This window comes from Thalassophryne amazonica, chromosome 11 (genome assembly GCF_902500255.1).
Source record: "Thalassophryne amazonica chromosome 11, fThaAma1.1, whole genome shotgun sequence".
NCBI lineage: Eukaryota > Metazoa > Chordata > Actinopteri > Batrachoidiformes > Batrachoididae > Thalassophryne > Thalassophryne amazonica.
In genome coordinates this window covers 27109335-27122727 of record NC_047113.1, presented here as the reverse complement: position 1 = coordinate 27122727, position 13393 = coordinate 27109335, and the positions used below count along the sequence as shown (strand labels likewise).

At 39.0% G+C, this 13393-nt stretch overlaps 1 protein-coding gene across 1 annotated transcript in view; it reads left to right on the top strand.

Moving 5' to 3' along the window:
* ssrp1a (structure specific recognition protein 1a) overlaps positions 1-6371 on the top strand; it is a 40869-nt gene extending 34498 nt beyond the window's left edge. The window contains 1 exon segment of the mRNA XM_034181290.1: positions 6009-6371. Within this exon segment, the coding sequence (XP_034037181.1) occupies positions 6009-6071 (63 nt within the window). The 3' untranslated portion in view covers positions 6072-6371.
* The last annotated feature ends 7022 nt before the right edge of the window (positions 6372-13393 follow it).

Genomic DNA, 13393 nt, shown 5'->3' with positions numbered 1-13393 from the left:
ACACACTGTAAAAACACTATGCATGATGTCATACCTGCATGACGTCACCCGTCAGTATTCAAGAGAGTGCTTGAAATTCACATGGGTGAGCTCCAGCTGTCTCCATCATTGCAGTGTTTTGCAGCGTCTCATTCCTGGCCAGCCCATAAATGAGAAAAGAACAGAGAAAAAAATGTTTCCAGTTATTCCCCCCTTTTTTTTTTTTTTTTTTTTTTTTTGCGGATCACTGTATTTTTCCCAAAATATAAAGGCCAGTCTTCTATTTAAGACAGTGGTCTAATGGCTAATAGCTGATCTGTGATCCATGCAGAGCGCCCCCTACAGTTCGGCACACAGGTGAACTGCAGATTAATTGTAAAGTTGCCATGTGTGGGATTTTGTCGTGGTGACGTGTTTTTAAAGTGATAACTGCGTTAATATTGATCTAGTCGCCCTGAAATCACCCTGAGTGGAGTGGCTGCAGCTGCGTGTGCACGTTGTTCAGTCATGAATGCAGCCTTTCAAAAACAGCTTTGTGGTCCGCTTCAGTGACGTCCTGAGCCTGTGGAGTCCAGCTTTTCCGCATCGATTTCCACAAATGCTGCATTGATAAATCCCCCGTGTAATCTGTTGACTGATGGATCAAACCTAATAAAAGTCAGCCCGATAAAGGTGGTTTTTTTTTTTTTTTTTTTTTTAATTAGTCAAGCTTAATTTCTCTTTGGCTTTGCGTGCAACGTGGAGCAGCCAGTGTTTGCTGCTGCAACCAGCACACAGTGTTATGTATCTTTTTAAAAAAATACACACATTGTTTCGTTTTGAATACGCAATAATTCTCAAACAGCACACACACTTTCTCGTCATTTGTCTGTCCTGCAGCACTCACACAGACTGTGATCAATGTACGAGTACTTGAACTGGTATTTTATGGTCTCAGTGGTTTTTATTGGTCTTCTTCCTCTTACATGACGCCCTTCTGATAGAAGAACCTCCCTGTGCTGCAGGAGCTGTTTTTCATTCAACCAAGATCAGTATCATATGAAATATGATGTGCTGTAGTGACTTTACCTAACAGGAAGTTGAGCAATTACATTATAAATTAAGCGTGTCATCTGTCTATTTTATATCAGATATAAAAATAGACAGATAGATGATGCACTATATCAAGAAAAAAAGAGACATTTTTTGTCATGATTAATAAGTCTTAAAGCCCTGTTCACATGGCATTAGTTGAACGAAGGTAAAAAGTCACAAAGCCACAAGTCGCCGAGAAAAAGTGGACGAACTTCTCCCATCGCCAAAAAGCCTGCAAGCGCAGAGTGCATAAAAGACCGAAACTAACAAAAGAAAAACGAAGTGAACAGTGACCTCGATGCTGTGATCATTTCTGCAGCGAGTCTGTGCTCTCCAGTCACCTACAGCTATGTTGTCTTGACAACAGGTCTGTCTTCACTACAACATGCGTAAATAGTTAAAGTAGTTGATCAAATGTTCTTGCCGCTATGGTTTCTGTATGAAAACGTTGCTTTTCATCCCACACGAGTCACGTTCATCTCGTCGGATCTTTAATTGTTGATCCATTCAGATATCGTCAGTGTTCGTGCAAGATGTCAGACTTGAGAGGTTTACGAAGTTGTACAACAATCAAACGGAACACTGATGGTACAGGAACTACACAATCAATGAGGAACCTTCAAGACAGAAAACAAAATGGAATACGGATGAATTGAGGTTGTTGTCAGGATTCGATCACATTTTTCAAAAGTTTAAAAATTCTGACAAAGCGCCAGCTGCAGGAACAAAGTTGGACGACGGTTAAACAATGCCTCAGGAAGTCAACATTAGTCCAGATTTCTTGCTTCAGTAATCTTTGTTAGTGCCGTGTGACCGGGGCATAATACTTTCTTAGATGAAGATGTATCTCCGAGCATGTAGAGTTTCAAAAAATTACGCGCCACAGATTTCTTAAACATAAAGTTTAAACAACCCCCCCCCCCCCCCGCCGACCTCACTTTTATCACTGAAAGACATGGACAAGACCTGAGCGGGACAAATGAAATGGCCCCCATCTCGCAGTTACAAAACAAGCAAAGCTAAAGCTAACAGGGTAACTTTGGTTCAATTTTTGTGGAATGGGTGGTGGCTTTCATAACAGGTGGCTTGGGTGAGGGTATTAAAACCTACAACCAACATGTTGCTTTGGTAACAATCAGACCTAATGTCACAAAGCTACCTGCTAATTAGTGCTAAGCTGGTGCTAATTAGTACCAACATCTAAATTAAATAATACTAAAAATTTCACTCAATAGAAATACTGGAACACAGACGTCTTCGATGATCTGTTACTGCAGTTAACACCCAGCAAGACATACTGTCTCAGATAAGGATGTAACGGTACATGTATTTGTATTGAACCGTTTCGGTACGGGACATTCGGTTCGGTACAGGGCTTTTCACGGCTGAGTTCGCGTTGCGTGTGTTTACATTCAGTGTTGCCAACTTCGCGACTTTCTTGCAAATCTGGCAACTTTCCAAACCCTCTTGATGACTTATTTTCTCAAACGTGACTAGCGGCAAATCTAGCTACTTTTCCTGGCGTTACCGGAGATTTTTCTGATGTTTGCCGACTGAAAATGAAAGTCTGCTGTCACTGAGTGACAGCGGATCTCCCCCTCCTCCTCCTCTGCTGCCTGCAGCAGCCTGAAAGCACTGAGCGGAGGGATATCTACAATCCTCCTCACTTGGACTCGCTCAGCCTACTGACCTCATTTGCTGCAGTGTGATTAAATAGTCCCCAGACTTTGAGAAGCCCTGGCCTTGAGAAATTATTTTAATAAGGATGGCCTATTTTAATGGCAAAATAAATAAACTAAGAAACTAAGTTTATTTGTGGTTCTAAATATTTTTATGGTGGTTTTACTCACTTTTTGCCTCCCACAAAGTTTTTGTTATCAAATCTTTATTTAAAAAGATATATTAACAAACATTAAACAGTTAATAGAAAGAGATAGAAAATAGGGATTCTTTAACATTAATTCTCTTAGAAAAATTCCTTATAGAGTGTGACAGTTTTGGGCAAGTTTATTTTTCTGTCAAAAAATATGAAGGTTGAATAAAATTGAACAGGGCTTCATGCTGGAACTGTTGTGCTGCTCTTTACTTGTGGAAAGGTTTTGTTAAAAGCTGTTTACTAGGAATGTATTTTTTATAATATTTCACACAATTGTCGTTTATTGGAGAACATTTTATTTAACTTATTGCCAGGCAGCACTTTGCAATTATTTTATTTTCCTGTTTGTATAATGTTACAATAAATTGTTGGTTTAAACAACAAGCAAATTTAGGTTTTGCATTTTGTTCCCATACTGTACCGAAATGAACCGAACTGAGGTACATGCAGAACTGTGATTTTTGTGCATCGTTACTCCCCTAGTCTCAGATATTTGTGATAAAATACTCAGAAGGAGCAGGAGAGTCATCTGGGTTGAGTCCACAGTACCTACCAGCCAATGCTAGACACTTCTGACACAGCTGTCACTCAAAGCAGCCACATGCCTGCATCACCCCAGCAGGGGACACGCAAATGCTGTTAGTCTGTGCTTGTGTGCAACCGGGCCAAATGAGTAGTCGCAATTAATTCTGGCAGGTTGCGCGTATGGACACAAACATTTGCACCATATATGCACGTCTTTGGGGCAGTTTTGTTGAGTTTAATGACATGTAACCTTGATCTAATTTTCAGTGTCACACTGCAAATATACAGTAGTGTTCAGAATAATAGTAGTGCTATGTGACTAAAAAGATTAATCCAGGTTTTGTGTATATTTCTTATTGTTACATGGTAAACAAGGTACCAGTAGATTCAGTAGATTCTCACAAATCCAACAAGACCAAGCATTCATGATATGCACACTCTTAAGGCTATGAAATTGGTCTATTAGTAAAAAAAAAAAAAAAAAAAAGTAGAAAAGTGTGTGTTCATAATAATAGTAGTGTGGCATTCAGTCAGTGAATTTGTCAATTTTGTGGAACAAAGAGGTGTGAATCAGGTGTCCCCTATTTAAGGATGAAGCCAGCACCTGTTGAACATGCTTTTCTCTTTGAAAGCCTGAGGAAAATGGGATGTTCAAGACATTGTTCAGAAGAACAGCGTAGTTTGATTAAAAAGTTGATTGGAGAGGTGAAAACTTATACACAGGTGCAAAACATTATAGGCTGTTCATCTACAATGATCTCCAATGCTTTAAAATGGACAACAAACAAGAGACGCATGGAAGAAAACAGAAAACAACCATCAAAATGGATAGACGAATAACCAGAATGGCAAAAGCTCACCCATTGATCAGCTCCAGGATGATCAAAGACAGTCTGGAGTTACCTGTAAGTGCTGTGACAGTTAGAAGATGCCTGTGTGAAGCTAATTTATTTGCAAGAATCCCCCGCCAAGTCCCTCTGTTAAATAAAAGACGTGCAGAAGAGGTTCCAATTTGCCAAAGAACACATCAACTGGCCTAAAGAGTAATGGAGGAATATTTTGTGGACTGATGAGAGTAAAATTGTTCTTCCAAGGGCCGCAGACAGTTTGTGAGACAACCCGCAAACTCTGAATTCAAGCCACAGTTCAGTGAAGACAGTGAACCATGGTGGTGTAAGCATCATGATATGGGCATGTTTCTCCTACTATGGTGTTGGGCCTATATATCGCATACCAGGTATCATGGATTAGTTTGGATGTGTCAAAATAATTGAAGAGGTTATGTTGCCTTATGCTGAAGAGGACATGCCCTTGAAATGGGCGTTTCAACAAGACAATGACCCAAAGCACACTAGTAAAGGAGCAAAATCTTGGTTCCAAACCAACAAAATTAATGCCTCGCAGATGTGAAGAAATCATGAAAAACTGTAGTTATACAACTAAATACTAGTTTAGTGATTCACAGGATTGCTAAAAAGCAGTTTGAACATAATAGTTTTGAGTTTGTAGCGTCAACAGCAGATGCTACTATTATTGTGAACACCCCATTTCTATTTTTTTTTTTTTTTTTTTTACTAATAGCCCAATTTCATGGCCTTAAGAGTGTGCATATCATGAATGCTTGGTCTTGTTGGATTTGTGAGAATCTACTGAATCTACTGGTACCTTGTTTCCCATGTAACAATAAGAAATATACTCAAAACCTGGATTAATCTTTTTAGTCACATAGCACTACTATTATTCTGAACACTACTGTACAGTCCCCATAATAACTTTCCACATTTGAGTGCAGGGCCACTAAATTTGCACCACATTCGCATCCTATGGAGGTCTTAGGTGAATTTAATGAGTAATTTTGACCTGCTGGCCAAGGTCATAGCAAAAACTGAAAAAAGAGAACTCCGTAAGTACACCTATGCACAAAATCAAATTTATTAATTTATATAGCGCCAAATCACAACAAGTTGCCTCAAGGTGCTTCACAAACATCATTTAAAAGGCAGAATAAAATGAAATAAAGATTAAAAACATAAGTAAAAAGGAATAAAAGAAGACACATGCTAATGATAAAACAGGAGGAAAAAATGTGTCTGATTGTCGGATCTGTGCAGGCAGATCATTCCACAGAGCTGAGACGCAGTGGAAAAAGGCTCTGTAACCCGCTGACACCAAATTTGAACCGCATTTGTGTCCCGTCAACATGCCACCAGATGACTAGTCTGTTACTGCACTTTATGATGAGCACCACCATCAGTCAGGTCATCACAGGCAACTCACCTTCATGGTTTAGCATCATGATGAATGATTAAAATTATTTGCCCACCATGTTGCCCGTGCACTTGGCCATTCAAGTGCACAGCCATCAAGGCTGCCCATGGGGTGCATATTTGGACCTTATTCTGAAGACGAAGGTCCGTCGCTGAGCGGCAAGAAACACAAGTCCTTTAGGCCAATATGCAATTTTGTATTCATACGTTTGTGGCTTAAAATGGTTTAGCCTCTAACACACCTGTACTTATCTTACACACTCACTGTTGTTCTTGACATGTTTCAGGAATCGGATGAGGAGGAGCAGGCGGCGTCCACACCCCCCTCTTCAGAGCAAGAGTCTGACTAAACGCACTCATCTGTATTCTCTGGACACACGGACATACCAAGGACCAAACATTTAAACTTGTCACAAAACACGAACTGGCAGACAAATCAACAAGACTTTTTTTTTAATTATTATTACATATTTTAGGAGATCCCCCACCCCTCATGTGGGTGTACTTCATTTCTCATGGGTTAGGGTTTATGTTGCTGAGGCATAGCAGATTTTTGATAAGTTGTCTGTGTAGAAATCCACAAATCCTGTTTGTGTTTTCTGTTTATCTATGTCAAGTTTTCAGGTTGAAATAAATGAATCTTTTTAAAATACGTCAGCAGTTTTTATATGCTAAAGCATTCATTATATTTACAGATTATGTTGGCCATCAGCTTGTTTTACAATAAATTGATGGGACTGTTGTCCTTAAAGCCCCGTCACCACTTTATATTGGCATCTTTATGTTGACTGCAGATATTCTAAAATGTACAAACCAGTACCTTTCAGCAAAATTTAAATTGTATTAATTTAAGGAGTTTCACATCGTAAATTAAATAGCTGTGCACATGGTTAAAGTCAAAGCAAAAACAAAACAGCAAACAGAGGAAAATATTTGAAAGTTTCTGGTACAATTTTTCAGTCATGAAGTGGAGAACATTTTGACACCAATCTGGCCTTCCTGTGTCAGTAATCCAGAGACACGTTCACATTGGCCTATTTTGCATATTTTGGAATTTTGCAAAAAAGTATCAAGGCATAAATGGGTGTGGCCCATGCCAGTGGAAAGAGATCATTCCACTAATCACAGAAATATAAAGTTTTCCTATGTGTGACTGACTTGCACCAGTTAGTAGTAGTTTTTGTCAAAACACAATTATAGCGCCACCTAGTGGTTTTTACCAGACATTTTCTGCGTATGGCTAGGTTGTTCTGTGCTCTACCAAAATGCTGAATTTCATGCGAGTTGGCAATCCCATTAATGAGAGAACCCATCATTAATGAAATAGCATCACATATGGCCAAACTCAAAATCAAGAAACTTGTAAACTAAGTAAAGGTCTCCAGTCTAGTTTTCAGAGTCACACTCCAGAGAACGTTTTGACACCAGTGTGGCCTTTCTGCATCAAAAATCCAAAGGCGGGTTCACGCCGGCCTGTATTGCATGTTTAGCAAATTGGGAAAAACCTATGTGGGCACAAAGAGGCGTGGCTTATGCCATAAGAAAGAACTTAATCCACTGATCGCAACAGTATAAACATTTGGAATGTGCAACTGATGGATCAGATTTTTTTTTTTCTTCAAAGCTGTTTTATTATCTATAGTACCACCTAGCGTTTTTTTTTTTTTTTTTTATTGGCCAATTTTTTTTTGTATACAGACAGTTTGTACTGTGCTATACACACAGTATTCTGGCAAATTTGGCAGCATTTGGTCCATCCATTAATGAGTGCATTGAGTTGTTTTGGTTGTTCTAAAATGAATTTAAAATCTGAAATATTTTTAAGAGGTGGTTTGTCATGATCTTTGGTCTGACAGTAAAACAGCACTTTTTGGGACTCAGGGAAAATCTACTTGAAATTTTGAGCAATTTGTACCTTTGAAATTAGAAGAAGATATGCTTTACAGTGGCATCTAGTGGCGCAGTTCCACCAAATTTGGCAGAGGCCATGCATATACCTGCCCGATGTCATGCCATTCTGTGCTTCCATTAATGAGAAAACACATCATGAATAAAGAGCATTATATATGGTCAAACTCAAAGCAATGAGAATTACAAACGGAGCAACAAATTTTGAGATTCACAAACCAGAGAACATTTCAATACCAATTTGGATTTTCTATGTCAAAAATCCAGAGATGACTATTTGGGCCACTTAACCATATTTAAAAAAAAAGAAATCATATATGCCAGTTTGGCATATAAAAAAAAAACTATGTAAACAAATGGGTGTGGCCTACATGGTTAGAATGGGCTCCACTGATCGCAAAGGTATGATGTTTTCCTTTGGTTGACCTTATGGATCTAAAGTTATTAGTGTTAATACATTTTTATTCATTATATCGTCACCTAGCATTTTTTTTTTTTACCAGCCTTTTTTTATATACAGCAATTTTTATTTTTTTTTCCTGACATCTACCAACCCTGTAAATTTCACATTTCAACTCTGCCTGTTTTAGGTTGCCCAATCACTTTTTGTGCCTAGGGGGGAAAAGGCACAAAACTATAGGGTTCTTGGACCCTAAAAAAGCAAAGATTTTATTTTTTGCTAACACCTGTACTTGTATTTCTCTTCACCTTAACCTGAGTTAACATAAAAGGATAAATGCAAGTTAACCATCATTGGAGGGAGCATGTGGCTAAAATGGTTGTATAGTCCCCAAAATAATGTCATTCATGCTACGTTTTAGACATATTTTAACATTTTGAATAGGTTATTTTATTACCCCTACCTGGTTTAAAAAAAAAAAAAATCCATGAAATTCAGAACAGCTTTAATTGTCTCATTGTTATTTTAAGATGCTGTTGATGGAAAAAGTTTGTGCCTTTTTTTAGCAGAGCCTGGAGTCAGTCCGTCCTTACTGTAGGTCCTACTCAGGGTTTCTGTCCACTGCCGAGGGGTTCATCAGCTCCATTTAACCAGGTTGGGTGGTTGGACAGTGTGTTATCAGAGAAGTTAAATGGTGACACCAGTCCAGCTCATAATAACAGTGGTTTTTAATGGGCAGCCTTGGCCTGAGTACACGGTGGTTCTTAAAAGGGTTTGTATTTCGGGGTCGGAGAGGTTGGTTTTTAAGAGTGGATCTCTGCAGGATGTGTGGTTCGCTTCATTTGGACAGTGATGGTTTTGAAGATGATGTACTTTCCCCCCACTTCCTCATTTGTAATATGACTGGAGATCCTGAAGACAGTCGGTCCCTCCTTGTTGTTATCAGTTGTGTGTGTGTATATGACTTTCCATTGTGTTCTCAGTTGTTGTTTTTTTTCCCCCCCTCATGGTGTCTTTTTCTGAAGCGCGTAGTGGGTGCACATGACCTTAGGATGTTTCTACGCTTTTATGCCCCATTTGTTGCAATCAAAGCCGAGTGTGAGCGTCTTTTAAATAGATCATTTCCTCTAGTGGAATCATTTGCTTGATGGTTTCACATTTCAAAAAAAAAAAAGTCACATGAGAGATGTTTGTGATGATCCGCCTCTCCCTCGGACAGTGTCTCAGATTTAACTGAAACTTGCCTTCACTCCATCAGTGACCTTTCCAGGAATGCATACGTGTCTGTTACAGATGTTACCGAAACGAGCGCAGCATGAAAGCTTGTGCTCGTTTGTAACATCCAAAGCGCGTGTTTTAATGTGAGCCTTGTCTCCTGTGTTAGGTTACCATTAATTGACCACAGTCATAATGGACGCACTTAAGAAATGACACTGTCTCTAAGCATCAACACGCGTCTGCGTCAATGGATCATTACATTATCTCATTGATGTAAGAGCCAATAAGGCTGATAGAAGAGTGGCCGTATCACATGTTGCAATTATTAGCGGTATAGTTTGTAATTTATTAATGCATCTCCACTCAGCCTCTCATGTGTGTCTGTAACTGTAGACGCTGGCTTATTTTTCTGCGCACTCACTCTATGTCTTGGTTTAAAAAAAAATAAATCAGCAAAAAGATACTGTGAATCAACAGAAACATTTCTCATTAATAAATGTTTAATTACAGGCCTCTGGTATAAACTGACCTGATTAGTTGAGATGACTTATTTACGTTATTTATTTATGTTAATGTGCAGTTTTGATTCTATGGTAAAATTGCAGTCTGCAAACAAAATACAGGACTTATTATTATTATTATTATAGCCATGTGGCCTCTGTGTGCGTGTGTGTATGTATGACTTCGATCACACAAAAACTGGGGAGAGCTGACATTTTTCCGTTTGGTATGCTTATGTATTTTGGGTCAAGGATGAACACTGCAGAAACCTAAAGTTGATATAAATAATGGATGTTGTGCTGCAATGCACCATGGGAGTTTGGGGTTTTAAATGTTATTGTGGTTCATGTTAGTTTAATAGTGTTGTTAGTGGGTCATTCCTTGTGAAATCATCAGATTTTCCAAAATCTTCTCAGGTCACCGACTCAGGTTCTCATGATTTATTTATTTATTTATTTCAAGTACCCACATACTGTAATTATTACTATTATTGTTGCTCTTCTTGTACTGTGGTACCTGAATACTTACATTTTGGTCATTACATTTAAAGTTGTTTAAATATGTTAATATTTGTTATACAATACAGTTTATGTGCATCTACATTTGAAGTTATTGTAGTTGCAAACCTTTTTCTTAGTTTGTTTCTTAGTTACTCTCCTTGTTTTAAATGTTGAAAAAGACACCCTACCTGCCCCCCATCAACATTAACTTCTTGATTATTAATTAACTTATTAAATATTTATAATATTTACAGCTTTCTATAATAAAATACGTATATATACTTTCAAAAATAATTACAAAGGCAAAATATGAACATGAAGGGATGAATATGAATATAACATAAATCAACTTCCCAGACACACATACCTACATATATACACTCAACAAAAATATAAACGCAACACTTTTGGTTTTGCTCCCATTTTGTATGAGATGAACTCAAAGATCTAAAACTTTTTCCACATACACAATATCACCATTTCCCTTAAATATTGTTCACAAACTAGTCTAAATCTGTGATAGTGAGCACTTCTCCTTTGCTGAGATAATCCATCCCACCTCACAGGTGTGCCATACCAAGATGCTGATTAGACACCATGATTAGTGCACAGGTGTGCCTTAGACTGCCCACAATAAAAGGCCACTCTGAAAGGTGCAGTTTTGTTTCATTGGGGGGGGGGGATACCAGTCAGTATCTGGTATGACCACCATTTGCCTCATGTAGTGCAACACATCTCCTTTGCATCATCCGTGAAGAGAACACCTCTCCAACGTGCCAAACGCCAGCGAATGTGAGCATTTGCCCACTCAAGTCGGATACAACGACGAACTGGAGTCAGGTCGAGACCCTGATGAGGACAACGAGCATGCAGATGAGCTTCCCTGAGATGGTTTCTGACAGTTTGTGCAGAAATTCTTTGGTTATGCAAACCTATTGTTTCAGCAGCTGTCCGAGTGGCTGGTCTCAGACGATCTTGGAAGTGAACATGCTGGATGTGGAGGTCCTGGGCTGGTGTGGTTACATGTGGTCTGCGGTTGTGAGGCTGGTTGGATGTACTGCCAAACTCTCTGAAACACCTTTGGAGACGGCTTATGGTAGAGAAATGAACATTCAATACATGAGCAACAGCTCTGGTTGACATTCCTGCTGTCAGCATGCCAATTGCACACTCCCTCAAATCTTGCGACATCTGTGGCATTGTGCTGTGTGATAAAACTGCACCTTTCAGAGTGGCCTTTTATTGTGGGCAGTCTAAGGCACACCTGTGCACTAATCATGGTGTCTAATCAGCATCTTGATATGGCACACCTGTGAGGTGGGATGGATTATCTCAGTAAAGGAGAAGTGCTCACTATCACAGATTTAGACTAGTTTGTGAACAATATTTGAGGGAAATGGTGATATTGTGTATGTGGAAAAAGTTTTAGATCTTTGAGTTCCTCTCATACAAAATGGGAGCAAAACCAAAAGTGTTGCGTTTATATTTTTGTTGAGTATACATACACGCTTACAGCATGTACACCTAAACACACACACACACACACACATATATATGTATACGACAGCGTGTACCAGTTCCTGCCAATATCCAGCAACTTCGCACAGCCATTGAAGAGGAGTGGACCAACATTCCACAGGCCATAATTGACAACCTGATCAACTCTATGCGAAGGAGATGTGTTGCACTGCATGAGGCAAGTGGTGGTCACACCAGATACTGACTGGTATCCCCCCCAATAAAACAAAACTGCACCTTTCAGAGTGGCCTTTTATTGTGGACAGTCTAAGGCACACCAAAATGGGAGCAAAACCAAAAGTGTTGCGTTTATATTTTAGAATATATATTTTAGAATTCATCATAGTACAGAAACAGCATTAGTGAAGGTTACAAATGATCTTCTTATGGCCTCAGACAGTGGACTCATCTCTGTGCTTGTTCTGTTAGACCTCAGTGCTGCTTTTGATACTGTTGACCATAAAATTTTATTACAGAGATTAGAGCATGCCATAGGTATTAAAGGCACTGCGCTGCGGTAGTTTGAATCATATTTATCTAATAGATTACAATTTGTTCATGTAAATGGGGAATCTTCTTCACAGACTAAGGTTAATTATGGAGTTCCACAAGGTTCTGTGCTAGGACCAATTTTATTCACTTTGTACATGTTTCCCTTAGGCAGTATTATTAGACGGCATTGCTTAAATTTTCATTGTTACGCAGATGATACCCAGCTTTATCTATCCATGAAGCCAGAGGACACACACCAGTTAGCTAAACTGCAGGATTGTCTTACAGACATAAAGACATGGATGATCTCTAATTTCCTGCTTTTAAACTCAGATAAAACTAAAGTTATTGTACTTGGCCCCACAAATCTTAGAAACATGGTGTCTAACCAGATCCTTACTCTGGATGGCATTACCCTGACCTCTAGTAATACTGTGAGAAATCTTGGAGTCATTTTTGATCAGGATATGTCATTCAATGCGCATATTAAACAAATATGTAGGACTGCTTTTTTGCATTTGCGCAATATCTCTAAAATTAGAAAGGTCTTGTCTCAGAGTGATGCTGAAAAACTAATTCATGCATTTATTTCCTCTAGGCTGGACTATTGTAATTCATTATTATCAGGTTGTCCTCAAAGTTCCCTGAAAAGCCTTCAGTTAATTCAAAATGCTGCAGCTAGAGTACTGACAGGGACTAGGAGAGAGCATATCTCACCCATATTGGCCTCTCTTCATTGGCTTCCTGTTAATTCAAAATAGAATTTAAAATTCTTCTTCTTACTTATAAGGATTTGAATAATCAGGTCCCATCTTATCTTAGGGACCTCATAGTACCATATCACCCCAATAGAGCGCTTCGCTCTCAGACTGCATGCTTACTTGTAGTTCCTAGGGTTTGTAAGAGCAGAATGGGAGGCAGAGCCTTCAGCTTTCAGGCTCCTCTCCTGTGGAACCAGCTCCCAATTCGGATCAGGGAGACAGACACCCTCTCTACTTTTAAGATTAGGCTTAAAACTTTCCTTTTTGCTAAAGCTTATAGTTAGGGCTGGATCAGGTGACCCTGAACCATCCCTTAGTTATGCTGCTATAGACGTAGACTGCTGGGGGGTTCCCATGATGCACTGAGTGTTTCT